This window comes from Wallemia mellicola (assembly GCF_000263375.1).
Source record: "Wallemia mellicola CBS 633.66 unplaced genomic scaffold WALSEscaffold_2, whole genome shotgun sequence".
Classification (NCBI taxonomy): Eukaryota; Fungi; Basidiomycota; class Wallemiomycetes; order Wallemiales; family Wallemiaceae; genus Wallemia; species Wallemia mellicola.
Window position 1 is genome coordinate 456,031 of NW_006531959.1, and position 27,097 is coordinate 483,127.

Genomic DNA, 27,097 nt, shown 5'->3' on the forward strand with positions numbered 1-27,097 from the left:
GGTGAACTTGTGGAAATGCGTCACTTATCCAACAGCACGTACACTCTCTTTTTATTCTACAATAGTTTCTTCTCTCTTGCGTCACCGAGAATATCACCGAGTGCGTCCATTATAGGACAAGATGAAGTAAATATATAATAAGAAAATGTACACGTTAAAATATATAAGGAACTGCCCTCCTGTCTTGTGGTGCTGATTGTGCAGTACATTCAGCTAACCAAACAATATTCCTAACTTCTTGTTCCTTGAGTTTGAAATAACTGTAGAAAGGCGCATAGTTGAACTGCTGTAAGAATGTTTCCTTGTTTAACAACACCTCATGAGCGAAGAAACGATCCTCGAGTGAATTGTTGTCATCATTATCTGCTGAATTTGAAGAAATACCATCAAACATCTGATGATACTCTGGGATACTTTCACAAGCAGCTCTAACCTGATCAAAATCGTCTGCTCTGGCTAATACATTCGTTCCTGCAGGGTATAATCTACCGATTTCTGGATATAATTTAGAACGCATCTCTTTCGTGAGCTCTGTACCGAAACTATTGAGAGTAATATTGATTGCCCTTCTGTCAGCCTCAAAAGCGAGCAGCTTTGTCATTATCGAAGCAGTTGGTTCTTCCAACGTTTGTGCAAACGCGTGGTAGTCCTCTAAGTAGGCTTTGTATACTGCGTTTCTTATGATTTCTATATTGAGATCATCCAAATCTGATGCTGTCAAGCAATTTCTAAAGTAAGGTGCTAATGGTGTCTCTACTAAGACAGATTGATAGAGTTCTTCCACGTTTGTAGCGACACAAAGTGCGGACATGGCGTCGAATTTGCCGAGTGGATGACATCTTTCTAACAATTCATGTGTGTCTCTTCCATGTAAGGTACCTGTGATCAACAAGATAACGTTGTCAATCATGTAAGCGTATGTAATGTAATCCAAGAAAGTGGATAGAGGTTCTGTTGAGTTAGTGCTTATATATTTAAACTCGTCGACTAGAGTATTAGTTGATTTCTCTGCGATTTTAGAAGTAGACTGCGTCAGATGTGAGAAAGTGCTTATCAAATGATAGACAAAGAACGAACCAAAGGGAGTGATTCATTTGCTAGGAAATTGCCGTAGTCAGTAGCAGATAACTGCATTCTAAAGTCTAGATAATTCTTAGATGATTCGTTCATTCAGGAAGCGGATAACTAACCCTCGAGTGTATCGCATTGTTGTAAGTTTGTATAATTAGAGTGTGTAAGTAAAGCTGCTTTATATCCTCTTAAAATGCCCTCTAAATAGCCATTATGGACCTATAGACGGATATATTAGAGAGGTATTTGGCTAATAAATATACGAACATTAAAGAATAACATTTCACTACCTAATAATCCCATTTTAGATTTTTATTTTCTTAACTTCCTGATAGTTACACTCTGAGATGTCCAACTTGGTACTCAACGGTGAAGATGGATGATAATCTCTACGATGAGGTGAGAGATATATAGTTATTACTAGTATATCTCTAATAATATATAGTTTGGTAACTACCTCGGTGACGATTTAGACTCAGATGAGGATATTCAAGAAGAAGAGCAGCAACCACCGGCCGCTCAGACGTCCTACGCACCATTGGAAGGTTACGAAGATGATGATGATAACGAGAACCTCGACGTTTCAAACGAACAGCGTATCTCTACTTTGATGCAAGTTGATGGTGAGCAATACACCACCAGATAGTATAGCTCTAACGATCTATTAGAAGCACCACAGAACCAAGTTGTATTGCACGAGGATAAGCGTTATTATCCATCTGCTGAGGAAACTTATGGCCCTGTGGGTGATTGACTATGATATACCATTCATTAACTAACAAACCTCCAAATAGGACGTTGAAACAGTATGTGATCAGGTATATAACATCACCAGCTAACTTTCCCAGCGCGTCGAAGAAGAAGACGCTCAGCACATCAGCGAACCAATAGTACAGCCAATCAAGGAGAGAAAGTTCCAGATTGAAGAGAAAGATCTCCTAGAGACTCGTTTTGATAGAAATTTCTTGGTTGATATGATGCACTACCCAGAAATGGTCAGAAATGTCGTCGTAGTTGGTCATTTACATCACGGAAAGACTTCCCTCATGGATCTTCTCACTTTCCAGACCCACAAATTGACTTGGGATTCGGACAAAAAGGAGAGATACACCGATCTTCATGAATTAGAGCGTTCGAGAGAAATCTCCATCAAATCAACACCAATGTCCTTCGTTTTGCAGTCAACAATCGGTAAATCTATCCTAGTGAATGCTATTGACACACCAGGACACACAAACTTTGTAGATGAAGTAGCAAATGCTACCAGATTGGCAGATGGTGCGATTGTCGTAGTGGACGTAGTAGAAGGCGTGATGGCTGGTACAGAACTCGCTTTGAAGCATGTCCTCAAGGAAGGTCTCAGACCAGTTTTAGTTTTGAACAAAATGGAGCGTCTTTTCCTTGAATTACGTCTCCCACCATCAGAAGCCTACTTTAAAGTTAAGCATACAATTGAAGAAGTCAACAGCGTGATATCCACTATTGCTCCTCATGAGAGTTCTCGTCTTTCCCCTGAGCTTGGTAATGTTGCCTTTGCTTCTACAGATATGCATTGGTGCTTCACTCTTCAATCATTTGCCCAGATGTATGCAGACACTTTCGGTTCCTTCGATATCAACGCTTTTGCAGCTAGACTATGGGGTAATATTTTCTTTGACGTTGAAAGAAGGAAGTTTGTCAGGAAGCCTCCACAAGGTTCACCAGTGCGATCATTCGTCCACTTTGTTTTGGAACCACTTTACAAAATTTACACACAGGTAAAGAGAAGTCGCTTCTTCCCATAATTAACTAACATTTCCCAGGTTATTGGAGAGGATGTCAACGACTTGGCACAGACGCTTGCCGGCTTGGGTATCTCGCTGAAACCATCTGCATACAAAATGGACACTAGACCACTTCTTAAGCTCTGCTTAGAGCAGTTTTTCGGACCATCTACAGGCCTTGTCGATATGTTGATCGAGCACATTCCATCCGCCAAAGATGGAAACGCAACGAAGGTAGACAGATATTACACAGGCCCACTCGATTCACCCCTCGCAACCTCAATGCTCACTTGTGATAGCACCGCTCCATCCGTTATTCACGTCACAAAGCTCTACACCACTGTCGACGCAGAAGGTTTCTATGCTTTCGGTAGGGTAATGGCCGGTAGGGCCAGAATAGGCGACGAAGTGAAAGTTCTTGGCGAAGGATTTTCAGCAGATGACGAAGAGGATATGGCAATGGCGACGATCCAAAACGTTTGGGTATCTGAAGCGCGGTATAAATTCGAGTGCCCAGAGATCCCTGCCGGATCTTGGGTCTTGTTAGGCGGAGTCGATGAATCAATAGTCAAAACAGCTACCATAGTATCTAACGACGTTAAAGAAGACCTCTACATATTCAAACCAATTAACCACATATCCGAAAGTATATTGAAAGTAGCAGTCGAGCCATTGAACCCACCTGAGTTACCTAGATTATTGGATGGTTTGCGGAAGGTTAATAAGAGTTATCCACTCCTTACAACCAAGGTTGAAGAATCTGGTGAACATATAATACTTGGTACAGGTGAACTTTATTTGGATTCAGTATTACACGATCTCCGCACGTTATTCTCAGAAATTGAGATTAAAGTGAGCGATCCTGTTGTAAAATTCTGCGAAACAGTTGTCGAAACGTCAGCAATTAGATGTTACGCAGACACACCAAACAAAAAGAACAAAATAACGATCATCGCTGAACCACTGGAGAAAGGAATAAGTGAAGATATTGAGAATAGACGCGTGGGCATGTGGATGACAAATAAGGAAAGAGGAAAGTACTTCGAAGAGAAATACGGTTGGGATACACTCGCTAGTAGGAGTATATGGACATTTGGACCAGAAGACAACGGACCGAATGTACTGATTGATGATACCCTTCCATCTGAGGTGGGTTGTTGATTCCCCCTCGTGATCCTATTAACAACACATAGGTTGACAAGAAGATGCTGGGTAACGTGAAAGAGTCAATTAAACAAGGTTTCCAATGGGCAACACGTGAAGGACCACTAGCAGATGAACGTGAGTATTTACAAGAATTTTCAGTAATAAGCTAACCATAAGAAGCATTGCGAGGTGTCAAATTCAGAATAATGGATGCGCAAATAGCCCAAGAACCAATATACAGGGGTGGTGGACAAGTTATTCCTACATCTCGCCGTGTCTGTTACTCATCCTTCCTCATGGCTACACCTAGGCTAATGGAACCTATCTACTATGTGGAGATAATAACGACGGCTGAAAGCGTGCCGACAGTCTACCAGATATTAGCAAGGAGGAGAGGACACGTCACAAAAGACGAGCCTAAAGCTGGTTCACCACTGTATGTCGTAAAAGCACTCATTCCTGCGATCGACGCCAACGGATTCGAAACTGACCTCAGAACTCAAACGGGCGGAACCTCATTCTGCTTGCAGATATTTGATCATTGGGCTATTGTTCCTGGTGATCCAGTTGACAGCGGTATACAACTCCGTTTACTCGAGCCTGCACCTGCTCAACATCTAGCACGTGACTTCATGCTCAAGATCCGCAGAAGAAAGGGTCTGGGTGATGGTCAAAACCTCATGGCTAAGTATCTCGACGATGAATTCGTTATGGCTATCGTCGCGGCTGGCAAATCTGATTTATTGTTCTAATTTAATAGCAGAACTTTTGTTATATGAAAAAAGTATGAATTGTCCATAATTTAATATACTTATTAAAAGCGAGATACAAAAGCAGAAATTGTTAGTTTAGATTTTCCAGATTATGGGCAGTACATGATCTTTTTAGATGTGGTGCTCGCCATGGTGGTCGTGGTGACCGTGGTGCTCACCCTTGAATCCTCTTGGACCGTGCTCGTGGTCGTGTTCGTGGTGACCATGGCCGTGTTCAAAGCCTCTTGGACCATGTTCATGACCGTGCTCGTGGTGCTCACCCTTGAATCCTCTTGGGCCGTGCTCGTGGCCATTTTCGTGACCGTGACCATGTTCTAAACCTCTTGGGCCATGGCCATGCTCGTGGTGACCGTGGTGCTCACCCTTGAATCCTCTTGGACCATGCTCGTGGCCATGTTCGTGGTGACCGTGACCATGTTCACCTTCGAAGCCCCTTGGACCGTGGCCTATCGAAATGACATCAGAAAATGTTTAACAATATTCTAACTCAACTTACCATGTTCGTGGTGACCATGACCGTGTTCGAAACCTCTCTCATGGTGTTGGTGGTCCTCTTCCTCCTTCTTCTTACCAACTACAGCGTGCTTCTTCTCTTCTTCATCTTCTTGACGTTTGTGGTGGCCGTGATGATCATTGTGTTCACGGTGACCATGGTGTTCACCTTCGAAACCTCTTGGACCGTGTTCGTGGCCATGTTCGTGGCCGTGACCATGTTCTAAACCTCTAGGACCGTGGCCATGTTCGTGGTGACCGTGGTGCTCACCCTTGAATCCTCTTGGACCATGCTCGTGACCGTGTTCGTGGTGTTCACCCTTGAATCCTCTTGGGCCGTGTTCGTGTCCATGTTCGTGACCGTGACCATGTTCAAAGCCTCTTGGACCATGGCCTATCAAAATGACATCAGAAATGTTTAACAACAATCTATCACAACTTACCATGCTCATGATGGCCATGACCGTGCTCAAAACCTCTCTCATGGTGTTGGTGGTCCTCTTCCTCCTTCTTCTTACCAACAACTGCATGTTTCTTCTCCTCATCCTCTTGACGCTTGTGCTCTTTGCCATGCTTGTGGCCATGTTTGTGCTCCTTATGTGCTCTCTCGTCATTAAGTTCGTTTCCCCATTCTTGACGAACTCTGTGTCCATGGCCATGTTCTTCGTGGCCATGTCCGAAACGTCTAAAAAGCTTGCTGCCTTTATCATCATGCTTGGTTTCACCTGCGCTAGCACTTGCATTCTTGGTATTAACTTGGTAGTTTCCATCTTTGCCTGAGACAGATGTGTTCTTGGTATTGGCACCCTTGTTAGTGTGGTCATTCGCTGGTGCAGCAGAGACAGCGGCAACGAGAGCGATAAGGGCGAGAGTGTTTAATTTCATTGAGAGGAGTTGTTGTTGATGTTGTTGATATAAATGATAGGAAAAGAGCAGCTTAAATAGTTGAGGATGTCCCCATTCCTCAGTTGACGAATGTCTAAGCTTAGAACAATGCAGCCATGCCCGTGCTGAATGCGCCGCATTGCCATTCCAATCTGCGTAGGTATGTGACCATATGAAGATCAAACGCGAGGAATGTAAAGAACTAATTATAGAATACACCCTAGCATCTATAGATGATAAATATTATATAATATTATCATCCTCCTATTTACTATTTTCGTCCTCGTCTTTGTGCTTGATAAACGCGAGAACGCTTCTTGACTTCTGGATAGTTACGAAAAATATAAAATGGTGCGTTAAACAACGAAGTATTGTTTATTAAATCTAATTTAATGAAATCGTAGAACAACAAAACTACAGATCCAGATAAGCTGTTTGTATTACAAGAACGCGTTGGTAAAGGTTCATTTGGTGAAGTCTACAAAGGGCAGGTTTCTTTATAGCCTTTGGTAAACTGTCTAACGCGATACATAGTTATGATAAACGTACACACGCTCAAGTAGCTATCAAGATTATAGATTTGGAGTCAGCAGAGGATGAAATCGAGGATATACAAGAGGAAATAGCGATATTATCACAAATGGACTCTCAATTTGTTACTAAGTGGGTTGAATCTTTCTCATTCGTTATCTTACTCATGATAAACGAAGATATCACGGTTCATACCTCAAGAAAACGCATTTGTGGATCATCATGGAATTTTGCGCAGGTGGTAGCTGTTCTGAGCTCATGAAGCCTGGACAAATCAAGGAGGAATTTATCGCTATCCTTTTACGCGAGTTACTTCGTGGTCTTGACTATTTACATTCGGAGGGAAAGCTTCATCGTGATATTAAGGCAGCAAACGTCCTCTTGAACTCTCAGGGAGATGTAAAGCTAGCGGATTTCGGTGTCAGTGGACAGCTTTCCGCTACAATGACGAAAAAGAATACATTCGTGGGTACACCTTATTGGATGAGTCCAGAAGTTATAAAACAGAGTGGATATGACCATAAGGCGGACATCTGGTCACTTGGTATTACTGCAATCGAACTCGCAACGGGTACACCGCCATACGCCGATTTACACCCTATGAAAGTTCTCTTCTTGATTCCAAAGAATTCACCACCAGTACTTGATGGAAACTTCAGTAAATTATTCAAGGAGTTTGTCAGTCTGTGTCTGCAACGTGATCCGAAAATGGTGAGTTGAATAACCAAAAGTAGCCTATCTGACAGATATCAGCGTCCAACTGCGCGTGAATTACTCAAACACAAGTTTATCAAGAACGCAAAGAAGACCAGCAGTCTGACAGAACTGATTGAACGTGCAGAAAGATGGAAAATGACAGGTGGATACTCCCGTTCAGCAGGCAAGGGCGACATGCTTGTAAACCAAGAGACTCTTGGCGGAAGCAGCGACGATCTTTGGGACTTTGGTACTATCCAAGGAGCCCAAACGCACAACCTTGCAGGATCAATGAGAAATGCTGATATGATACGAGCAACGCCCTCCATATCGTCGCATAGAACTGAACGCACACCTCAGCTGCATTCTAGGGACTATGCTAAAGTGCCTTTACAGCAGGATGAGAATGAACTTGTTCAGTCTACCTCGAGGATGACAGTTGACGACCGTTCGTTCAGATCTGGATCGACTCTCAGAGCAGGCCTCGTCAGAGATCGTGAGAACCGTGATAAGCGTGATTTGCGCGATCCATTGCAGAGTGTGAGCAACAAACCATCTCCTTCGAAATCCTCAATGAAGGAATCATCGCCATCAAAATCCTCAATGGGCTATGTCGACACTCTTAAAGGTAACAAAGGTGCACCAAGATCGAGTGTAGCTTCAATGTATAGAGAGCTCCCACCTATTCCAAAAGATGTCAAGTCGCCAACCCAGGTATTTGAAGCCGAGATTAGTCATTCCGAAAAAGTATCACCTGCGGCTGCGACATTTGGAAGTGATAGTACAAGGAGTCGACCAAGCAATCCACAGCCACCACCAACTCCTGTGGCGGAAGAGGAACTCAAACGTAGTGACAGTCAAATGACTAGTCAAAGTACTGTCGAATATGATGAGGAGATAATTGAGCAAAGGACAATGCTCGATGCAGTCATACACCCTGTACTTGATAGTATCACGAGTAAGGTAGACACAAGCGACGCTCACAAAGCAGTAAATGGCCTCAAGCGGGCCTTCGATGACGCCGAGACACTCATACCTGGCTTAACGAATTACTTTATCTCAGAAGTTGTAGAATCAGTCGAAAGGGATGATAGCTAAATTGTATTATAATAATGTTTTACTTTTCGCGTGATGCATATCCAAATAAAAGAAACTAAAAACGGGGATTGGAATTTGACCTTCCTTTTATAGAAAGGATAGACTAAAAATGGTTTATATTTGAAAAGATGCGCGACTTAAACTAGTTTAGTATCCACGAGGCAGGCAATCAAGATGAATTTACTTGGAGGTAGTGGAAGAATGCCATCGATATATTCAATAGTATATACCTTTGTTGGATTATCTGCATCAATTTGCTCTTTAGTTGCGATGTGTTATGAAACCAACACATTTGGAGACGAAGGTACTTATTCTCCGGGTACAGTTTCAGGTGAAGGTTGGGCTAATGTATTCTTGAATCTGGCCATTATTTCAGCCTACATCGCAGCTGATGTTATCGGAACACTTCCGGCATATAGACTCCAACTCAGTATTTTCAACGGGGCATCTTTCGCCTTAGCAGTTATTACAGTAAACAGAAAGATTTACGATAGAGATTCATCCGCGCAGGCCGTAGGAGCTGGTTTTCTCATTATCGCAATCTTGAATGTAAGTCGGCGTCTTTTATATGTTCAGGGTCTAACCGAAGTAGGTTTTAAGTATTTTGCACCTCACAAGTGAGCCGGACACAATGATCGCAGGAGTATTCAGAATGTGCACCGCACCAACATTTGGCAGTCTCGCTATGAGCGGTTCAATAGGCCAACAACCAGCTGCCATGCGTAATGTTTCAACTTCTAACCCATTCGCAAACGTCAGCAAGCTTAACCGTAATGATAGCACGTCATACGACAGCAATGCGCACTCTGGATTTTGGAGCAACAGACCTACTACACAAAACACAGCTCCAGTTCCTGCCCAACCACCAATGATGCAGGCGCCAGTACAAGCTGCTGCATCACCGGTTGCACCAACATCACAATATGGTAGCGCTCATGGCAGTCTTGGCAACAGGACGACGGCCACACCTTCTGACGGATTGCATCACTCAAGCGCGACAGGTACGACGGGTGCTAATATCCCAGACAATGAATTGCCACAGGCAAGATGTCTTTATGCCTACAGCGCATCTGCTGAAGATCCAAATGAGATTGGCTTCACGAAGGGTGAAATTCTTCTCGTTGTCGACAATTCAGGCAAATGGTGGAGAGTGCGCAAACCAAACGGACAAGGTGAAGGTATTGCGCCATCGAACTACCTTACTATGGTTTAATAATCTTGTATACTTTAATTTAATTTATGATGTTTCTCGTGCTTACGCTATGACGATGAAATTCTTTGTATTAGATAGGCGAGATATCGGACAAGATATTAACGGCTTTATAACCGAACAAGTTGATAATGCTAGGGATTTGATTTCAACCGTTCGTGAATGGAAAGTCAGTCGAGAGAGAGACAGACACGGGGTTGAGTGCAGATCGACAGAGAGAGAGGGTGGCAAGTGGCACGCCAGGATCTCAGAACATAACGACATACCATACAACACATTCAAGAAATATCTACTAAATGACCATACCGCAAATGAATCGAGATATATAAAAGCGATTTCAGATTTCAGTTTAGTTGAGTTCATCAATCCACAAGCGCAGATCTATCGTATAGTCTATAAAATGCCCCTCGGTGTATCCAATAGGGATTTTACACCTCTAATACTTACAAGAGAAGCCAAGAATGAGTTCTTTGTTATCAGCCTGGCGATGGATCATCCGAATGCACCGCCAGACCGTAGTAACAAAGTAGTCAGAGGATACTATACCTCTGTAGAATACGTCAGGCAGCGAGAGCTTGGCTCTGTCGAGTGGATAACAGCCACAACTTCTACAGCAAGCGGCTACCTCCCAGATTACCTCACTAACAGCCTATTACCAATGGAAATAGCGAAAGATGTACCATCATTTATCGAATATTGCAAGCAAAGTGATTTTTAATTCTAATTATTGTAGTTATAATGGTCTATACACTCTTTATATGATACGTCCATCTCCTGCAATTTTCAAAATGACAGAGTGGACAGCAAAAAGAGTGAGATCAACCTATATTGATTATTTCAAGCAACAGCATGCACACACTTTTGTGCCTTCTTCTTCCTCGATCCCATACGAAGACCCTACTCTTCTCTTCGCAAATGCTGGTATGAATCAATACAAGTCTATCTTCTTAGGAACCGTAGACAAGAACAGCCAGTTTGGTCAACTCAAGCGTGCTGTCAACTCCCAGAAGTGCGTTAGAGCCGGTGGAAAGCACAACGACTTAGACGACGTCGGAAAGGACACATACCACCACACTTTCTTTGAGATGCTTGGTAACTGGTCCTTCGGCGACTACTTCAAGAAGGAAGCTATCGAAATGGCTTGGAAATTGCTCGTAGATGTCTACAAACTCCCAGCTGATCAACTTTACGTTACCTACTTTGAAGGTGACCCAAAGCAAGGTTTAGAACCTGATTACGAGGCAAGGGACATTTGGAGATCGCTCGGTTTGCCTGACGATCACATTCTCACTGGTGACGCTACGGATAATTTCTGGGGTTAGTCCTTTGCTTTTTGGTGCGCTTTTCTAACAACACTTCAGAAATGGGTGCCACTGGTCCTTGCGGTCCTTGCTCTGAAATCCATTTCGACAGAATTGGTGGCCGTAACGCAGCACACATCGTCAATGCAGACGATCCAAATGTCATCGAAATCTGGAACAACGTCTTCATGCAATTTAATAGAGAAGCTGATGGTAGCTTACGTCCACTCCCTGCTAAACATATTGACACCGGTCTTGGTTTCGAGAGATTGGTTTCTATTTTACAAAACAAGCCATCAAACTATGACACTGATGTTTTCACACCTATATTCGAAAAGATTCAACAAATGACAAAAGCACGTCCATATGCTGGTACATTAGGCGCAGAGGATGTTGATGGTATCGATACTGCTTACAGAGTCATCGCCGATCACGTCCGTACACTCACTATCACAATCTCAGATGGTGGTGTACCTAACAATGTCGGAAGAGGTTACGTCCTTAGAAGAATCTTGAGAAGAGGTTGTCGTTACGCTAGAAAGAAGTTTGGTGTCCCAATTGGTTCATTCTTTTCAACTTTAGCACCTGTAGTTATTGAACAAATGGGTGATATGTTCCCAGAGATTACCAAGAAGTATGATGATATCAAAGAAATTCTTGATGAAGAAGAAGAATCATTTAGCAGAACATTAGATAGAGGTGAAAAATTATTCGACAGCTACGCTCAAAAGACTCTTAACACACCAGAGAAGCAACTTGGTGGTAAAGAAGTCTGGAGATTGTATGACACATATGGTTTCCCAGTAGATTTGACCGTCCTCATGGCTGAAGAACTCGGTTTAACCATCAACATGGAAGAATTCGAGAAAGCAAGAATTGAATCGCATGAGGCATCTAAGGGTACAAAGAAGAAGGGTGATGTCGAATCAGTCAAGTTTGACGTTCACGATTTAGCTGCACTTGAAAAAGATAACATTGCTAAGACTGATGATATTTATAAGTACACCCATGGTACGGTAGACGCAAAGATTATTTCAATTTTCCAAGATAGACAATTCCACAAGTCAACTAAAGATATCAACACCAGTAAACCATTTGGTATCTTGCTCGACAAGACCAACTTCTATGCTGAAAGTGGTGGACAAGAATATGATACTGGTATGATCACCATTGATGGCAAAGCTGACTTTGCAGTTGAAGATGTACAAGTATACTCAGGATATGTTTTACACTCAGGTGCATTAAAGTACGGTGAACTTAACCTCAATGATGATGTTATCGCCACCTACGATGAATTGCGCAGATGGCCAATAAAGAATAACCACACTGGTACTCACTTGCTTAACTTTGCATTGAAGGAAGTATTAGGAGACCACATTGATCAAAAAGGATCACTCGTCGCACCAACCAAGCTTCGTTTTGATTTCAACCACAAAGCTGGTTTGTCAGTTGCTGAATTAAACAAAGTTGAAGACCTTTGTGATCAATTCATTAAGAGAAATGTACCAGTTTTCTCACAAGAGTTCAACCTTGATGATGCACGTAAAATTCCAGGATTGAGAGCAGTTTTCGGTGAAGTCTACCCTGATCCAGTTAGAGTCGTTTCTGTAGAGTTTAACCCACAAGACATTAAGCATGACATTGAAAATGAAAAGTGGAGCAAATCTTCTATCGAATTCTGTGGTGGTACACACGTTAACACAACTGGTGAAATTAAATTATTCAAGATCGTTGAAGAAAGCAGTATAGCTAAGGGTATCAGAAGAATTATCGCCGTTACAGCAGATGATGCTGTTGAAGTTATGAGAAAATCATCAGAACTTGCCAACAAGCTTGCATTCATTGATGGGTTGACCGACATGAAGGAGAAGGATATTGCATTGAAAGCCTACGCAGTCGAAATCGGTCAAGCTGAAATCAGCACGATCCGTAAGATCGAACTTAGAGAACAATACAACAAAATTAGAAAGACTGTTGATGATGCCAACAAAGCTGCTCAAGCAGCTCAAGCAAAGTATGCTGGTGACACTATCAAAAATTATTTCAACGAGAATGAAGAAGCTAAATCTTTCGTTGGTACTCTCGACCTTGGTTCTAACACCAAGGCACTCGGTCAAGCATTGAGCGCTGCTAGACAATTAGGAAAACAAGTTTACGTATTTAGCGTTGATAAAGATGCCAGCAAGGTTGCTCATCAATGTTACATTCCTAAGGAACTACTCAAGGATGGGTATAATGCAAAGATCTGGGCTGCTAAAGTTGCAGAAATCCTTGGCGGAAAGGTAAATATACTGATTAACATAGCGTTCCATCTAACAAAACACAGGCTGGTGGTAAAGACGACAGTGCTCAAGGTGTTGGTAGCGAAGTTAGCAAGGTTGAAGAAGCTATCGGAGCCGCAAAGTCCTTCATTTAAAAAGTTATTTGGAAGCTAATTTAATCTATCTCTCGTTTGCTGTTATCTAAAATTATATATAAGGTATTTTGACATATAAAGAAGAGAAGCAATTGTTAGATTTATTGGATCTAGTGGAATCCCTTCTGCAAATGTGGTGGAAGTGGTTTATTATTTCTATTGCTAGGTGGTTGCATCCTCTGTGCCAAAGGAGCTGACTGGCGAGGTCCCGTAGGAGGTGGCCTAGCAGTATTTGGGTGTGGAGGCATGCTATGTCTAGCTTTTTGGTGAGGATGCTGAGCAGGCTGCTGCTCTCTAGGTGACTGCGAAACCCTCTGGATCAACTGTTGGGGAGCAGGCGTATTACTTCTGGAAGCTGGGTTGCCCTTATTATGGGGTACACTAGCCAGGTTAGCTGCATTAGAGGTACCCTGGCTAGGTGTCACACTCGCACTTCTAGCAACGCCATTCTGTCCATTTTGACTGTTACGTGTTATAGCTGCGATCTGATTTTTATGCTGATTCACAACAATCTGCATCCCGCGATTACTCTGTTGGAGTTTTTCATTCTCGTTGGTCAAACGTGTGATTTGTTCCTTTTGTTCTTTGACCATACCGAACAAAGTCGAATAATTGTCTTCCATCGTTTGCTTGAAGTCTTGTAATTCAGTTATATCCATCTTATTTTCTTCTGTAGATGTAGATAACGTCGTCACAAGACTTGATTGAGAATTTAAATCTTTAGTTAAGCCATTATGGGCTGTCCCAATGTTGATGATCTTGTTGTCTAATGTCTTGAGTTTGTCTCTGGTATAATCAACGAAATCGTCGTAAGATTTTTTATTAGTTTCGAATATTTCAGATTTTGCTTCATTAATTTGGCCCTTGAAACTATCAACTAGTTTCTCAACTTCTGTTATCTTGAATGAATTGTTTTTGTTGGAGTTAATGATTGTCTTGATGGTATTTTCAGTTTGATTCCTGAATGAATTGTAAGTTTCACTACTGATTTGGCTCTCAGCGTTCATTTGGCTGATAGGGCTATCAGTCGTTTTTGCAAAGCCAATGAGATTGCTAACTAAATTTAAAGCAATTATGTTGGCCATTTTCATCGTACTCTTTAGTGATGTGTCTAAATAAGTGAGTCTCATGTCTAACTTTGATAAGTCACTCTGGTAATTTGTGCTAGGAATAGTGAAGAAGTTGTCTTTCGACAACGAAATGAGTGTTTGTTTCTCTTCGAATGTCCTAACGGTCTCATCTTCAATTCTCTTTACTTCAAAGTTTTTATTGATCAGACTGTTTAATTGCGTAGCTAAGCTGTCGTACTTTTCTACGAACGTCTCCTGAGGAGGCTGCTCAGATGATTTATCGGTTGAGTTTTCGTCCGATTTCTTTGCAGAGCTCTCTGGAGCTGTCTCTGGTACTTTCTCTACAAGTTTCTCTGATGGCGGCTTGTCTAGAACCTTTTCTGCTGGTGGTTTTTCTACTACCTTCTCTGCTGGCTTTTCTAGACTTTTGTCCGCAGACTCTAACGGCTTGAATTTCTTGCTGGAGGGTGTAGCATCGGATGGTCTCTCTCTCTTGTTGTTCTGCTGCACAGCTGGGCCTAGTCTATCCCTTAGATCGGTAGACGTCCCTGCTATTCTGTTGAGCAAACTCATCACCGTCTCCTAAAGATAAAGAAATCAAAATTTATTTTCTAAATTATTCAATTTTTTATTTATTTTCGTAAAGTGTCCTTCTTGAATTAAATCGAATGTTGTTAGGTTTTGTCTTAGCTCCTGTATTCTCTTGTCTGTCTCATCGGTTGATGTAATAGCGTCTGCTAGCGGTTTGAGCATAGAATCCAATCCAATTACTTGCTCTTCAACTTCTTTTATCTTCTCACCCAGCACTTTACTCTCTACTTTATACCGTTCCTCTAGTACGCTGTTAGACTCTGACTGTTCTAATCTATCCTTCCTTTTATACAACTCATAGAGCTCATTATTCAAAAACTTTATCTCTAAATGTTTGCTTATCAATTCATTTAACAAGTCCCCTTTAGTGACGTTCATTGTTAGGACGAAGTTTCGTCACCTTTACAAAAATTATCTTTTATTTTATTCCAGATACCAGGTTCCTTCTTTTCTTTACTTTTTGTATCCTCTTTTGTTGTCTTTTCTTTCTTTGTCTTCTCCTCATCCTCTTTTTTGACTTCTTTCGCGTCTTCCTTCACGTCTTCTTTGACTTCTTCTTTAGGTACTGCCTCTTTCACGTTCTCTGGATACTTCCTCCGTACTGCTTTACCCTCTGTTACATCACTGAACTCCTCCAATATCTCCCTTTGAAGTGGACTCAAGTGACGCGGCATCTGGACTTGGAATCCGACCATTAAATCTCCCTTATCCATACCTCTGCCTATTCTTGGAACACCCTTGCCTCTTAAGACCATTTCTTCACCAGGCTGCGTTCCTGCTGGTACACGTATATCAACCTCACCATCCAGGGTTGGTATTCTATGTCTACCACCTAACAACGCAACGTGTAATGGTACTTTAGCACTGTGGAATAAATGCATACCCTGTCTCTTGAAATCTTTGCTTGGTTTGACGGATATTCTAACGTATAAATCACCCGGCGGTCCATCACCTGAAATTGGGCCGTCTCCTTGACCAGTAACTCTAACTTTCATACCATCTTCTACACCAGCAGGTATTTTAACTTCTACCGTACCCTTGCCGCGTACTTTACCGACACCATCGCAACTATCGCACTCATCACCCTTGTTAATTGATGATCCGGAACCTTGACAGACTTGGCAAGTTGAGGCAACTTGGAAACCACCCTGTATAACGAAAGTACGACTACCAACACCATTGCAGGCTTTACAAGTTGACCTTGATTTGCCTCTCTTGAGACCATTTCCTTTACAGCTGTTACAATTCTTGAGAGGGCGTGTGTCTAGATGTACTGTCTTTCCTTTTGCTGCATCTAAAAATGGAATTGAAACAGTAGATTCTATGTCATCTCCGCGACTAACGCCTCCACCAAAGCCACCACGTGTACCACGACCAGCTCCGGAGCCAAATAATTGCTCAAAGAGATCAGAAGCGTTACCACCGCCACCAAATGGGCTACCACCACCGAATCCACCGCCGAATGGGAAGCCACCGCCGAATGCGTCACCGAATCCGCCAAATCCACCAGCACCACCGAATGGACCACCACGGGAACCATACATGTTAGGATCGAAGCCTTGTTGTTGTGATGCAGGGCCGAACTGATCATAGTTCTTTCTCTTTGTTTCATCGGAGAGTGTCTCCCAAGCGGATTGGATTTCTACGAACTTTTCCTTAGCGTTTGCTTCTTTATTAGTGTCTGGATGGTATTTTCTAGCTAGCTGATAGTTTGTTAGTAATCTTCTCTATAGGAGGCTCTCACTGACTCACCTGATAGAAAGCCTTCTTTATTTCTGAGGTAGGAGCATCCTTTGATACGCCGAGTACTTGATATGGATCCTTAAACTGACTGGTTGGTAATGTCGCCTTGAATGACGATTTTGCAGTAGTAGAGAACGCTCTTTTGCTGAGTGTTCTACTAGATAAGAACTTAGAAGTGTGCTTTGATTGCAAGCTAAATTGTAGGGATATTTGCAGCTGTTTCGCTGAAATCCTCATCTTCTTGATAGCGTTCTAGAAAGAGAAGCCACGAGTAAAGTGTAGTATATTTATAAATTTTTAAAACGGGTATACAATATCTTTTATTCTTCTTTATCCTCACTATCTGAGTTGCTAGCCTCGCTATCGTCTGCAATATCGTCGTCGTCGACAACATCCTCGTCTTCGAGAACTCTCTGTATTTGTGACTCCTTGTAGACTGTCTCTATCCAGTCATTGCTGTCGTCGACTCTGCTAAGAACGTCGAAAGGTTTCTGGTTGTGGTTGTTCTTTACCTGAAAATTTACACCTGCGTCAATCAACTCTGTTACTTCCGTCTGTTGTTAGCTTGTGGATATAGTATGAGAAAGAACATACAAAAGTACTCTCTTGCACGTCTGTCCATCCCGTCAGCGCGCATGAGGAGGTGTAATGGCGTATCACCCTCAATGCGGTTTTGCGGATCTACGTCTGTGTTATCGTAGCTGAGTATCGCATCTAATACACCAACTGATGTATTCTTTACTACATAATGCAATGCCGTGTTACCGAGTCCATCCCTATGGTTGATGTCGAACTCTCCAGCGTTCTCTTCTGCGAGATTGTCAGCCTCCTCGAATACCTCATCGAGGAGTGCCTCGTCATCTTGTTTGGCTGCGTGGAGGAGTCTCTGATCTGAAAGGAGATAGTCAGGCTAAGAGACTACAAGCTATGCCATTCCTACGAATTAATTGTAATCTATCTTCAGTCATTTTACTTGGGTGATATGATGACAGTTGCTATCAGAGAGATAATCTGTATTAAGAGAGATAGATGTTTATACGCATAGATATATACATAGCACATCTCACAGCACTCTTTTATCCTCTCTAAACCCTCTCATCTCTCTCTTGATCTCGACGACCATCAGAAAATGACGGACGTCCTAGCAGAATCGAATATACCAAAAGATGAACAGCAGACGGAGAGATCTAGGTTGGTTATTAATAAATTGTGTTTGATAAACTTCAAATCTTTCGCTGGTACACAAGTTATTGGCCCATTTCACAAAGTGAGTACGCGTAGATTTCTCGAAATACACAATCAAACAACCACCAGTCATTCTCCTCTATCGTTGGTCCAAATGGTAGCGGTAAAAGTAATACAATTGACGCGTTACTCTTCGTTTTCGGTTATCGTGCATCCAAGATGCGTCAATCGAAGCTCTCAGAGTTGATACACAACTCAGCTGAACATCCAAACTTCGATCATTGTGCTGTAGAAGTTCATTTCCGTGATATTATAGACACACCACATTCAGAGGAGTTTCAAATTGTAGAAGGTAGTGATCTAGTAGTAACACGCATGGCTATGCGTAACAATCAATCAAAATACCTCATAAACGGTCAATCGTCAAATTACGCAGAAGTAACGAACCTTCTACGCGGTAGGGGTATTGATCTTGACCATAATAGATTTCTTATTCTCCAGGGTGAAGTTGAATCAATTGCACAAATGAAAAGTAAAGCTCCATCACCCCACGAAGATGGTTTATTAGAGTATCTCGAGGACATCATCGGTACAGTTAAATACAAAGCACCGATCGAGGAAAGTCTCGTAGACATGGATAAACTTTCAGATGAGCGTAGTGAGCGCCTCGGCCGTCTTCGTATAGTTGAGAAAGAAAAGGACAGACTAGAGGGTCATAAGGACGAAGCCGAGGCTTATCTTAAGGATTGTAACAATGTCGCGCGTAAGAAAAACATCCTTTATCAGCGTTATCTCCTTGATTTGAGTGAAAACATCGAAGTTTGTCATCAACATATTGCAGAGTTAGGCCAACAACTCACTGACGAAGAGGGTAAAGTTTCAGGACGCAAGGATGCCCTCAGCGCGTTTGAAGCTGAGTATAAGCGAATCGAGAAGGAGGCAAAAGGCATGGAAAATGAAATGAAACGCGTGAGTAAATCTCATGAAGATAAGAACAAAGAGAATGTAAAACTGGATGTCAAAATCAAAGATTTGAATTCAAAAATCAAGAAGTTGAAGAAGACGCTGACGGATGATACTCACGCATTTAAGACTGCCCAGTATAATATAACTGAACTCACAGAAGAAATGGAGAAGGCCCGCAAGGAGGCTGAAGAGCATGAGGCAGGCCTTGGTACCGAAGAGGAGAAACTTGAATCTATCATTGATTCTCTCAAAGGTGCGTTTCTATCTTTGAAATGTTACTCATCACTAACAAAGTCAAGGTAAAACACAAGTGTTCACAGACCAAATCGAACACAAGCAGAAGGAACTCCAACCATGGCAGGCGAAATTATCCGACCTGCAAACGAAGATTGACGTTGCAGCATCTGAACGAGATCTTCTTGCCTCGAAGGCCGAATCTGCCCAGAATGCTGCCTTAGAAGCCGACGACCAGCTTGCGGCTATCAAAGATGAGGTAGAACGCAAGCAGAGTGCCGCTACTGATATCCAAGACGAGCGCCAAAGAGTCGCGAGCGAGATGGACGAACTCGATGACCAGATAAAGAGCCTCAGAAATGATGAAGGTACCGCTCGGAGGGCACTCAGCCAAGCACGTCAGAAAGCCGACGAAGCAAAGTCATCATTGACAGCAAATAGATCCCAGGATGCTGTCTTGGCCAGTCTGACCCGCCTGAGAGAAACCGGTCGTGTGTCAGGTTTCCACGGCCGTCTTGGTAATCTCGGTGCAATCGATGATAAATTCGACATTGCGATAACGACAGCTTGTGGCGCACTCAACAACTTCGTCGTCGATACCGTACAGGGTGCCCAGACTTGCATTGCGCACCTGAGGGAAAACAACGTCGGTAGAGCTACCTTTATCGTACTCGAGCAACTAGCGGGTAAGAACCCAACTAAAGTTGCTACACCAGAGAATGCTCCACGTCTTATTGACCTCGTCAAACCGAAGAAAAAAGAATATATACCTGCATTCTACAAAGCCCTCGGTAATACCCTCGTAGCAAAGGATCTCAGTCAAGGTAATCGCATTGCCTATGGGAAGCAGAGATGGCGTGTAGTCACACTCCAAGGCAATGTAATTGAAGCCTCTGGTGCGATGTCAGGTGGTGGTCAACGTGTGTTGAAGGGTGGTATGAGTTCATCTTTGAATGCTTCTGATTCAGTAACGATCGAAACCGTCAACAAACTTGAAGGCGAGAGGGAAAAAGCGGATGAGCATCTGAAAGAAATCCTCGAAAAGATATCAAATCTTGAAAACACTTACCGTGAATTAAGGAAACTTGCACCAGATTTAGAAATTCAAGCTGAGAAAGCCGAACTCGATCAAGCGACGTTTGCGAACCGTATATCTGAAGCTGAGAAACATGCAAAGAAGGCGAAAGAAGCAAGTAAACCAGATGCCAGCGACGCGAAACGTACGAAGACACTCGAGAACGAGATAACAAAACTAGAAAAAGAAGTAACAAAATTAACATCCACAACATCCTCCATTGAGCGGGAAATTGAACAGCTACAGGAAAAGATCCTTGAAGTAGGTGGTGTTAAACTACGTGCTCAGAAGAGTAAAGTTGATTCCGTTAAAATGATGATGGGTCTTTGCAATGAGCGTATGACAAAAGCTGAAGTAGCGCTTAGTAAATCCGAGAAAGATATAAACCGTTACGAGAAGACTAACAAAGACAATGAGAAGAAACTTGAGAAACTGGAGCGAGAATTGGAACAAATCAATGAAAAGAATAGTGAACAACTCACCAAAGCTAACGGAGTAAAGGGTGAAGTGGATAAAATGCGTGACGCACTCGAAGCAAAGCAGGATGAGTTACAGACGATTAAAGCGCAACTCGATGACGAGGCACTAGCCATGCAATCTTTCAACGCCCTCGAAGCTGATCTTCGTAACCAACTCGAAGAAACGCAGAACATGCTAACGGATTCTGAATCCAAATTGGGTATCTACAATGAACGTTTATCAAAGCTCTCACTCCAGGATGTCGAAGAAGAGGAGCAGGATAATGAAGATGGAGAAAAAATGGAGCAAGATGCACCCGCACTTGAAAAATACACTCCGGAGGATCTTCAAGAAATTCAATTGGATATTCTTAAGAAGGAAATATCAAGAGCGGAGGATAAAGTAGAGAAATCAACTGTCAATTTGGACGTATTAGCGGAATATAAATCTCGCAAACAGGAGTTCAAATCACGCGCTGCGGACGTCCAAGAAGTAACTCGTCGCCGTGATGAAGCCAAAGCAACATATGATGAACTTCGTAAGAAACGTTTAGAGGAGTTCATACATGGCTTTTCTATCATATCGTCAAAACTCAAAGAAATGTATCAGATGATAACTCTCGGTGGTAATGCTGAACTTGAACTAGTTGATTCTCTAGATCCATTCAGTGAGGGTATCATCTTCTCGGTCATGCCTCCAAAAAAGAGTTGGAAGAATATAAGTAATCTCTCTGGTGGTGAAAAGACACTCAGTTCTCTCGCTCTTGTTTTCGCATTACATGCTTACAAGGTGAGCCTATTTTATTCTCTAGGACTCAACTAACCTTGTTTTTAGCCTACACCACTCTACTTCATGGATGAAATTGATGCTGCATTGGACTTTAGGAATGTGTCCATTGTAGCTAACTACATCAAGGATAGGACGAAGGATGCACAATTTATCATCATTTCATTGAGGTAGGCGATGCATACAAGCTTTAACATAGATAGTTAACAAAAATGCAGAAACGACATGTTCGAATTGAGTAACCGATTAGTCGGTATCTACAAAACGTTGAACGCGACAAAGGTGTGTCTTTTCTATCTAATGTTATTCTTCAACTCACGTATAAATACAGTCACTGACAATTGCCAACTCTAACTTATAATCTTCCTTAAGAAACTCGTATGTATTATTTTTTTTTCTTCAAAAGCAAAGCATGTATCATGATATAAGTATCTTTTAATCTCGGATAATTACAACTATTTACCATTCGTCATCAGCCCCTGGTTGACGACGTTTAGAGAGGGCTGCTGCTAAGTCGTTGCCGAAACCACTTCCATTGTTAGTTGGCAAACCAATCTGTGGTGCGCCATTTGAAGCGTTAGAAGTGCCGTTTGAGGCTGGTTTTGGTTTTGGTTTTGGAGCAACTGCTGGCTTGGCCTTTACCGGTGGAGGAACCTTCTTTGCACCATTAGAAGGAGCCGGGACAGGAGCTGGTGGTGCTGGGATAGACCTTTGCACTGGCGGTTGTGGTGCTGCTGGCTGCTTTGGCTTTGGTGGAACCTTGTTGAGGTATGTCGATGGGCACCATCCCTCGACACCGCTGCCGTTCTTTACGAGCCACCATCCTGAATTTTTGTTAGTTAATGTTATCTTTTAGTAGATAGAGCCCACCTGATGCATCCTGATTGAGGACTTCTACTTCCTCATCCTTTTCTAATGGCAGCTCACCACTTTCTTGGGTATCAAACTGATGAATACTCTTCCACATCTCCTTTTCTGGTGAAGGTGGTCTAGCTGGTCGAACTGGAGCTGGAGGTGCAGCCGGAGCTGGTGGAACGGCTCTAGGAGCAACAACAGGATTACTTGCATGTACACTCGGAACAGGTGGTGTAGTCCTTGCCGCTGGCGTAGGTACAGGTGTATTGAGCGCCGGTTTACCACCACCACCAGGTAACGGTACACTACGTGGTGCAGCCGTTGATCTTGGTGCACCTCTCTTTGCTGCCAACTTTGCTGGGCGCGGCTTACGAGGAACAGGTGGTCTCGAAACACTTGAAGCTGGCTCACCACCAGCAATTGTTATAGTGTGCGATTTGTAAGTTGCGCCATTTATCCTCTCCTGAGGCTTCGATGCGCTTATGTCACCCTTAACAGCCTTAATTTGAGCCCTCTTGTCTTTTTTCTTGGTATAATCAATTGTTGGACCAGCATTGACTGTGACTGTTCCACCCGCAATCCTGTTAATTTGGGTGACAAACTCTGTCTTAAATTTAACAACCAAAATTGGGTCGCCCTCTTCAGTTGGACCGAGGTTCAATACGACGAAGTCATCTTGAAGATTAGAGAGCGAAGCACCCTTGATGGCACCTACAAGAATCTTGCGCTCAACATTAGTGCCCTCCTTTGTGGTGACGACAATGTAAAGTGCCTTATTTGTGAGCACGACGAAACGTGGACTTGGCTTAGATGTCCTACCCAATCTCGATACTAAAATTTCAGCGCGAGAGGAGAATGACACAGGCTCAGCCTTAGAAATACCACAAACACGGCTAAGCATTTGTCCAGTTGGACTATCGCCATTGACATCCAAGTAATCACCCATAAATCTTCTTTGACTGACGAGGGAGAACCGTCTTCTCTCTTTCCTGTTGGCGAGAAGTTGATGACCGTATGTTCTAATTTTCTCATAAGCGATACCTTCTTTCTTTGACATCCAGAAACGTTGAATTTTCTGTGCACTTTCTTGTCTTCTACGGAGGTACGCACGCCATGAACGTTGAATCCTACTAGCCATATTGTGCCAATATTTGTCTCTCATTGTTTCTAAAGCAAAAAGTGTTTCGGGATTCTTAATGAATGCTTTTGTTATACCAAGTTGCCATTCATCTTTGGCAATACCAGTGTCAGTGAGCATTTGTGCACATCCAGATCTAGCGTCTCCTTGCCAAATGTAGTCACCCGCGTAACTTGTTGATGGTGATAAAAGGTAGAATCTTTCAATCATCTTTTCGAACGTATTTCTATATGCAAATCCTGCTCTTCTTACTCGAATGTTTTCTTGAAGACCCAAATACTTAATTTGGTGGAGAATTGCAGCATCATCATACTCCGATGAAGACCTGTTTTGATTTGGTTTGATGGTACGGATGTAAGATGGCTGAGATGCCATCAACTTGTCGACGAGTAAGTTTGCAGAAACCTAATTCGATGAGTCAATATATTATAAGATAATGTAAACCAACCTTAATTCTATCACCTGCTGTTGGTGGCCTCTTCTTGGAGTTTGGATCAGGTCTTTCAGGGAATAAGCCTTGTAAGAATGGATTGCTGGACTCATCAATGAGATTTAAGAGATCCTTAAGCAAAGCATCCTTGTTCTTATCCGTCATTTGTTGAATATTGTAGGTGACATCACCAGCGTAATGCTTGATAATAAATTTACTACCACGCAAGTTGAAATGAGGGTTTGAAGAAACCATATTCAAACGCTGAGAAAAGGAGTTGTCAGCAGCAGCAGGATCGGCGTGTGCTGTTGCGCAAGCATCGTTCAAAGCTGCAAAGATACCTGGTGGACGCTTCTCTTCAATCAAGTCACAAACAATTTTGTTATTGAAGAACTTGATTGGTTGCCATTGAATTTGTTCCATCGAATACTCCTCTTGTTCCTTCTTCAATGTCAACTCAATGAATATCTGTTGAAGTTTCTCGTTAACGTAGTTGATACAAAGCTGTTCGAATGAGTTGTCTTCGAAAATTTCAAAACCGTAGATATCAAGAATACCAATTACGTAGTCACTAGCTTGTGTTGGTGCTAAAGAGCGATTGATGCGGTCGACGATCCATTCGAAGAGATTGTTGTAGATTGCTTTTGAAAAGGCATCACGAACAGATGTAGCTTGTGCTGGATTGAGTGGTACTTCATAAACTGATCCACGTCTGCCACCCCTTTGTGTTTCCATGACACGACATGTGACTGCCTTCTCCAAAGATGGTCTACTGACTTGCAGCAAGTAGGCGATGAAGTCAAGAGTGTCAGAGTCATCTGGTTGGGCATTTCCATCATCATTTTCAACAAATACAATGTTACCAAGCCAGAGAATAGATGCAAGCATTCTAAAAATTTCGTTCTGTTCATCACCACAGAGACCGATGGTGTTCATTGCATTGATTGTCTCTGAGAAGTCGTGAACGTCGTTAATACCGCCAACATCTAAGCATCCAGCGCGGGATGTGTAGAGGTAAGCGTCTGGACCTTGTAAACCAAATGCTTGTCTTTGAGCTTGCGATGCGCCCTTAGTGAGCTGATAAAAGATGTGGAAGTCACGTTCGTCGGTAATTTGACCAACAACACGACCCTTTTCAAGGAGGTAGTTTGTGATACGGGCTCCGACTGGTTCACCAGCGTGGTTGAACATAATTTCGAGATATTTTCCGTGTCTACTTGAGTTGTTATTTCTGAGTGTCTTTGCACAACCGAAACTCTCGAGTAATGGGTTCGTAGCGAGTACCATGTCTTTAATACCTTGAATTGAGCTATCCTGACCGCCGGATACTTCTGCGATGTATTGCATGATACGCTTTGCAGCTTCAGTCTTACCAGCACCGGATTCACCTGAGATAATAACGCATTGGTTTTCTCTATAAGCGGACATGTTGTAATACATGGATTCAGCGATAGCGTAGACGTGTGGTGTCATTTCGAGTCTATTCTTTCCTTTGTAGGAACGTAATATCTGATCAGTGTAGATTCCAAGATCCCTAAATGGGTTGATAGATATCAAGACGTGTCCAATGTAAGTGTAGATCTCGCCCACTTGGAAGCGTTTCTTGAGGTTGTCGTTGATAGAGTCGTTAGAGATTGTCGTTAATAGCGTCATATCGGAAACACCGGCTTGTTTCTTCTTAAAGCTGTCCTTCCAGTCTGCCTACGAGATTGTGAGTACCTCTGCTGACGTTCTAGTAACTAAGCTACCTTTGCAATCTGTGCTTTTCCAGGAGCTTTTGAAGGCGCTTTAGTTTTGTTACCTGACTTCTTAGATATCGCCTATTTTTGTTGGTTTATTATTTAGACACTAGTATTCACTCACCATGACGTTCAAAACGAAGCTCTGACGCAGTCGAGATTCGAAATAAAGAATAAATAATAAAAATATTATGAATTTACAACAACTCTCTCTATAAATGCACCGACTATCACTGCTAACTTTCTTTCCATCGCTCCCAATACACCCTTGCTGCGATCAATGATAGCGTTGAAATCTTCTGATAATGCTCCACTAAGGTCTCTCTTGAGTGTTGCGCTGTTTGTAGCACCTATCGAAGACCTCCTCTTCATTTCATTATCTGCTTGCGACATCGACAAATCATGTGTACCTGATTGATTGATCCACATCGCCATCTGGGTAGCTGTCAAAACGAGCGTGGCTTCTAGCGCATTTTTGGACAATTGTTTTTTCTTTTCATCATCGCTTTTAGCGCTATCGATGCAGTAGCTTGCCAAATCGAAAAGTGTTCCAATGGAAGCCATCTCGTTGATATTGATGTTAGCATTCTGTTTGGAGTTAGCGAAAGGACACTTCTAAAAACGAAATCACCCACTGGCTGTACCAAAGCATAAGATTCTGACGGCCACTCTGGTCTTTGGCGACCCAAAACAGTGAGCGAATCGAGGGCAAGTGTAACGCCAAAAAGTACATCATTCGTGATACCGATAAGACTAACAACGAGCGATTCCAGGAATTCACCACCAGAATCACCTGCTGCATTCATTCTTTCTCTCTCTGCGGCTGTAATTGGATCAACCAGTTGAAGAAGCATTTGAGGATGCGTGAGCGCATAAGTCAATTGCTGGAGCAAGTACATAGCTCTGACATTGAATGCATGTAAAACTGCTTTGCTAGGTTGTGATCTATGACCATAGGCAGAGTTGAGTGAGTAGTGCTCTGAATTCGCTATCGACACGAAAATACCAATCGTCAATTTGAGTTCTTCGATCATTGGTAAATTGAATGATGAATCTGTCGACCATGATAATGCATTCGCGAGTTGTGAGCCACAGAGTTGAATAAATGCTATTATTTCAATATCGATGAATTGCGAGCTGGCTCCAAGAACATTAACCAAAGAGATTAATACAGAGAGCATTCGACACCAAGCTGTGTGCCACGGATTACGACTACCTATGTAGGCTGGATCGTATGACAATACATTGCCTTCTTCTGCCATACCTGCAAGTGTTGAAGAAGAGTAGGCAGCAACGAGTCCATCGAGAGCCATTCTTTCAGCAGCTTGAGGGAAAGTTGCTAATATGAGATGTAAATCGACAATAGACTGTAAGAAGAATGGTTTGCTTATGAGCGGTTGAGGATTTTCCAAAATTTCATCCTCCTGCATGGCATCTTCATTTG

The 27,097-nt window shown here is 42.6% G+C and overlaps 11 protein-coding genes across 11 annotated transcripts; 5 read left to right on the forward strand and 6 right to left on the reverse strand.

Annotated features, from left to right (window-relative positions):
* Positions 1–86: 86 nt before the first annotated feature.
* WALSEDRAFT_42923 (vacuolar ATP synthase subunit D) lies at positions 87–1,389 on the reverse strand. The gene is made up of 4 exons (XM_006956324.1): positions 1,339–1,389; positions 1,191–1,290; positions 1,078–1,142; positions 87–1,027 (listed from the first exon to the last, which is right to left on the reverse strand). Exons 1-4 carry the CDS (start codon positions 1,372–1,374, stop codon positions 155–157), a joined length of 1,074 nt encoding a protein of 357 aa, XP_006956386.1. The 5' UTR covers positions 1,375–1,389; the 3' UTR covers positions 87–154.
* A 51-nt stretch (positions 1,390–1,440) lies between these two features.
* Positions 1,441–4,784, forward strand: WALSEDRAFT_53435 (P-loop containing nucleoside triphosphate hydrolase protein). The gene is made up of 8 exons (XM_006956325.1): positions 1,441–1,470; positions 1,517–1,694; positions 1,740–1,813; positions 1,866–1,877; positions 1,920–2,828; positions 2,874–3,983; positions 4,028–4,115; positions 4,161–4,784. The coding sequence occupies exons 1-8, from the start codon at positions 1,447–1,449 to the stop codon at positions 4,730–4,732; spliced, it is 2,967 nt and encodes a 988-aa protein (XP_006956387.1). The 5' UTR covers positions 1,441–1,446; the 3' UTR covers positions 4,733–4,784.
* Positions 4,760–6,410, reverse strand: WALSEDRAFT_59361 (hypothetical protein). The gene is made up of 3 exons (XM_006956326.1): positions 5,689–6,410; positions 5,250–5,639; positions 4,760–5,199 (listed from the first exon to the last, which is right to left on the reverse strand). Exons 1-3 carry the CDS (start codon positions 6,128–6,130, stop codon positions 4,865–4,867), a joined length of 1,167 nt encoding a protein of 388 aa, XP_006956388.1. The 5' UTR covers positions 6,131–6,410; the 3' UTR covers positions 4,760–4,864.
* A 31-nt stretch (positions 6,411–6,441) lies between these two features.
* Positions 6,442–8,615, forward strand: WALSEDRAFT_59362 (kinase-like protein). Its single transcript, XM_006956327.1, has 5 exons — positions 6,442–6,481; positions 6,535–6,617; positions 6,665–6,793; positions 6,841–7,372; positions 7,415–8,615. The coding sequence occupies exons 1-5, from the start codon at positions 6,479–6,481 to the stop codon at positions 8,453–8,455; spliced, it is 1,788 nt and encodes a 595-aa protein (XP_006956389.1). The 5' UTR covers positions 6,442–6,478; the 3' UTR covers positions 8,456–8,615.
* Positions 8,568–9,703, forward strand: WALSEDRAFT_59364 (hypothetical protein). The gene is made up of 2 exons (XM_006956328.1): positions 8,568–9,004; positions 9,048–9,703. Exons 1-2 carry the CDS (start codon positions 8,630–8,632, stop codon positions 9,666–9,668), a joined length of 996 nt encoding a protein of 331 aa, XP_006956390.1. The 5' UTR covers positions 8,568–8,629; the 3' UTR covers positions 9,669–9,703.
* A 731-nt stretch (positions 9,704–10,434) lies between these two features.
* On the forward strand, positions 10,435–13,455 carry WALSEDRAFT_31222 (hypothetical protein). The gene is made up of 3 exons (XM_006956329.1): positions 10,435–10,982; positions 11,027–13,248; positions 13,293–13,455. The coding sequence occupies exons 1-3, from the start codon at positions 10,454–10,456 to the stop codon at positions 13,380–13,382; spliced, it is 2,841 nt and encodes a 946-aa protein (XP_006956391.1). The 5' UTR covers positions 10,435–10,453; the 3' UTR covers positions 13,383–13,455.
* Positions 13,456–13,492: 37 nt separating this feature from the next.
* On the reverse strand, positions 13,493–15,025 carry WALSEDRAFT_62396 (hypothetical protein; the record flags this gene model as incomplete). Its single annotated transcript, XM_006956330.1, has 1 exon — positions 13,493–15,025. One exon carries the CDS (start codon positions 15,023–15,025, stop codon positions 13,493–13,495), a length of 1,533 nt encoding a protein of 510 aa, XP_006956392.1.
* A 355-nt stretch (positions 15,026–15,380) lies between these two features.
* WALSEDRAFT_59365 (hypothetical protein) lies at positions 15,381–17,076 on the reverse strand. The gene is made up of 2 exons (XM_006956331.1): positions 16,796–17,076; positions 15,381–16,746 (listed from the first exon to the last, which is right to left on the reverse strand). The coding sequence occupies exons 1-2, from the start codon at positions 17,021–17,023 to the stop codon at positions 15,424–15,426; spliced, it is 1,551 nt and encodes a 516-aa protein (XP_006956393.1). The 5' UTR covers positions 17,024–17,076; the 3' UTR covers positions 15,381–15,423.
* WALSEDRAFT_59366 (hypothetical protein) lies at positions 17,054–17,786 on the reverse strand. Its single transcript, XM_006956332.1, has 3 exons — positions 17,727–17,786; positions 17,381–17,677; positions 17,054–17,333 (listed from the first exon to the last, which is right to left on the reverse strand). Exons 1-3 carry the CDS (start codon positions 17,752–17,754, stop codon positions 17,107–17,109), a joined length of 552 nt encoding a protein of 183 aa, XP_006956394.1. The 5' UTR covers positions 17,755–17,786; the 3' UTR covers positions 17,054–17,106.
* Positions 17,787–17,833: 47 nt separating this feature from the next.
* Positions 17,834–25,711, forward strand: WALSEDRAFT_56251 (RecF/RecN/SMC protein). Its single transcript, XM_006956333.1, has 9 exons — positions 17,834–18,053; positions 18,101–19,190; positions 19,237–21,494; positions 21,540–21,661; positions 21,710–21,773; positions 21,823–22,315; positions 22,362–23,889; positions 23,933–25,615; positions 25,663–25,711. The coding sequence occupies exons 1-6, from the start codon at positions 17,916–17,918 to the stop codon at positions 21,850–21,852; spliced, it is 3,702 nt and encodes a 1,233-aa protein (XP_006956395.1). The 5' UTR covers positions 17,834–17,915; the 3' UTR covers positions 21,853–22,315; positions 22,362–23,889; positions 23,933–25,615; positions 25,663–25,711.
* WALSEDRAFT_59367 (hypothetical protein) lies at positions 21,874–25,734 on the reverse strand. The gene is made up of 5 exons (XM_006956334.1): positions 25,663–25,734; positions 23,933–25,615; positions 22,362–23,889; positions 22,157–22,315; positions 21,874–22,130 (listed from the first exon to the last, which is right to left on the reverse strand). Exons 2-5 carry the CDS (start codon positions 25,565–25,567, stop codon positions 22,069–22,071), a joined length of 3,384 nt encoding a protein of 1,127 aa, XP_006956396.1. The 5' UTR covers positions 25,568–25,615; positions 25,663–25,734; the 3' UTR covers positions 21,874–22,068.
* Positions 25,735–27,097: the final 1,363 nt, after the last annotated feature.

Excerpts from the sequence above, each read along its gene's own strand:
- WALSEDRAFT_59364 (XM_006956328.1), top strand. The coding sequence starts at position 8,630 with ATGAATTTACTTGGAGGTAGTGGAAGAATGCCATCGATATATTCAATA. Across the intron at positions 9,005-9,047 it reads TCATTATCGCAATCTTGAAT|GTTTTAAGTATTTTGCACCT; the intron begins GTAAGTCGGCGT and ends TAACCGAAGTAG.
- WALSEDRAFT_59365 (XM_006956331.1), bottom strand. The coding sequence starts at position 17,023 with ATGAGGATTTCAGCGAAACAGCTGCAAATATCCCTACAATTTAGCTTG. Across the intron at positions 16,747-16,795 it reads TAAAGAAGGCTTTCTATCAG|CTAGCTAGAAAATACCATCC; the intron begins GTGAGTCAGTGA and ends ACAAACTATCAG.
- WALSEDRAFT_59367 (XM_006956334.1), bottom strand. The coding sequence starts at position 25,567 with ATGACGCTATTAACGACAATCTCTAACGACTCTATCAACGACAACCTC. Across the intron at positions 22,316-22,361 it reads CCTCAATCAGGATGCATCAG|GATGGTGGCTCGTAAAGAAC; the intron begins GTGGGCTCTATC and ends ACAAAAATTCAG. Across the intron at positions 22,131-22,156 it reads TGTCCCGGCTCCTTCTAATG|AAGGCCAAGCCAGCAGTTGC; the intron begins GTGCAAAGAAGG and ends CCTCCACCGGTA.
- WALSEDRAFT_59361 (XM_006956326.1), bottom strand. The coding sequence starts at position 6,130 with ATGAAATTAAACACTCTCGCCCTTATCGCTCTCGTTGCCGCTGTCTCT. Across the intron at positions 5,640-5,688 it reads TCATGGCCATCATGAGCATG|GCCATGGTCCAAGAGGCTTT; the intron begins GTAAGTTGTGAT and ends TCATTTTGATAG. Across the intron at positions 5,200-5,249 it reads TCATGGTCACCACGAACATG|GCCACGGTCCAAGGGGCTTC; the intron begins GTAAGTTGAGTT and ends TCATTTCGATAG.
- WALSEDRAFT_53435 (XM_006956325.1), top strand. The coding sequence starts at position 1,447 with ATGGATGATAATCTCTACGATGAG. Across the intron at positions 1,471-1,516 it reads ATGATAATCTCTACGATGAG|TTTGGTAACTACCTCGGTGA; the intron begins GTGAGAGATATA and ends AATAATATATAG. Across the intron at positions 1,695-1,739 it reads TACTTTGATGCAAGTTGATG|AAGCACCACAGAACCAAGTT; the intron begins GTGAGCAATACA and ends ACGATCTATTAG.
- WALSEDRAFT_59366 (XM_006956332.1), bottom strand. The coding sequence starts at position 17,754 with ATGACTGAAGATAGATTACAATTAATTC. Across the intron at positions 17,678-17,726 it reads AGATAGATTACAATTAATTC|ATCAGAGACTCCTCCACGCA; the intron begins GTAGGAATGGCA and ends ATCTCCTTTCAG. Across the intron at positions 17,334-17,380 it reads ACGTGCAAGAGAGTACTTTT|TAACAGAGTTGATTGACGCA; the intron begins GTATGTTCTTTC and ends AACAGACGGAAG.
- WALSEDRAFT_59362 (XM_006956327.1), top strand. Across the intron at positions 6,618-6,664 it reads TTTGGTGAAGTCTACAAAGG|TTATGATAAACGTACACACG; the intron begins GCAGGTTTCTTT and ends CGCGATACATAG. Across the intron at positions 7,373-7,414 it reads TGCAACGTGATCCGAAAATG|CGTCCAACTGCGCGTGAATT; the intron begins GTGAGTTGAATA and ends GACAGATATCAG.
- WALSEDRAFT_31222 (XM_006956329.1), top strand. The coding sequence starts at position 10,454 with ATGACAGAGTGGACAGCAAAAAGAGTGAGATCAACCTATATTGATTAT. Across the intron at positions 10,983-11,026 it reads CGCTACGGATAATTTCTGGG|AAATGGGTGCCACTGGTCCT; the intron begins GTTAGTCCTTTG and ends ACAACACTTCAG. Across the intron at positions 13,249-13,292 it reads CAGAAATCCTTGGCGGAAAG|GCTGGTGGTAAAGACGACAG; the intron begins GTAAATATACTG and ends AACAAAACACAG.
- WALSEDRAFT_56251 (XM_006956333.1), top strand. The coding sequence starts at position 17,916 with ATGACGGACGTCCTAGCAGAATCGAATATACCAAAAGATGAACAGCAG. Across the intron at positions 21,495-21,539 it reads TCGCATTACATGCTTACAAG|CCTACACCACTCTACTTCAT; the intron begins GTGAGCCTATTT and ends CCTTGTTTTTAG. Across the intron at positions 21,774-21,822 it reads AAACGTTGAACGCGACAAAG|TCACTGACAATTGCCAACTC; the intron begins GTGTGTCTTTTC and ends GTATAAATACAG.
- WALSEDRAFT_42923 (XM_006956324.1), bottom strand. The coding sequence starts at position 1,374 with ATGGGATTATTAGGTAGTGAAATGTTATTCTTTAAT. Across the intron at positions 1,291-1,338 it reads GTGAAATGTTATTCTTTAAT|GTCCATAATGGCTATTTAGA; the intron begins GTTCGTATATTT and ends ATCCGTCTATAG. Across the intron at positions 1,143-1,190 it reads ACAATGCGATACACTCGAGG|ACTTTAGAATGCAGTTATCT; the intron begins GTTAGTTATCCG and ends AGAATTATCTAG.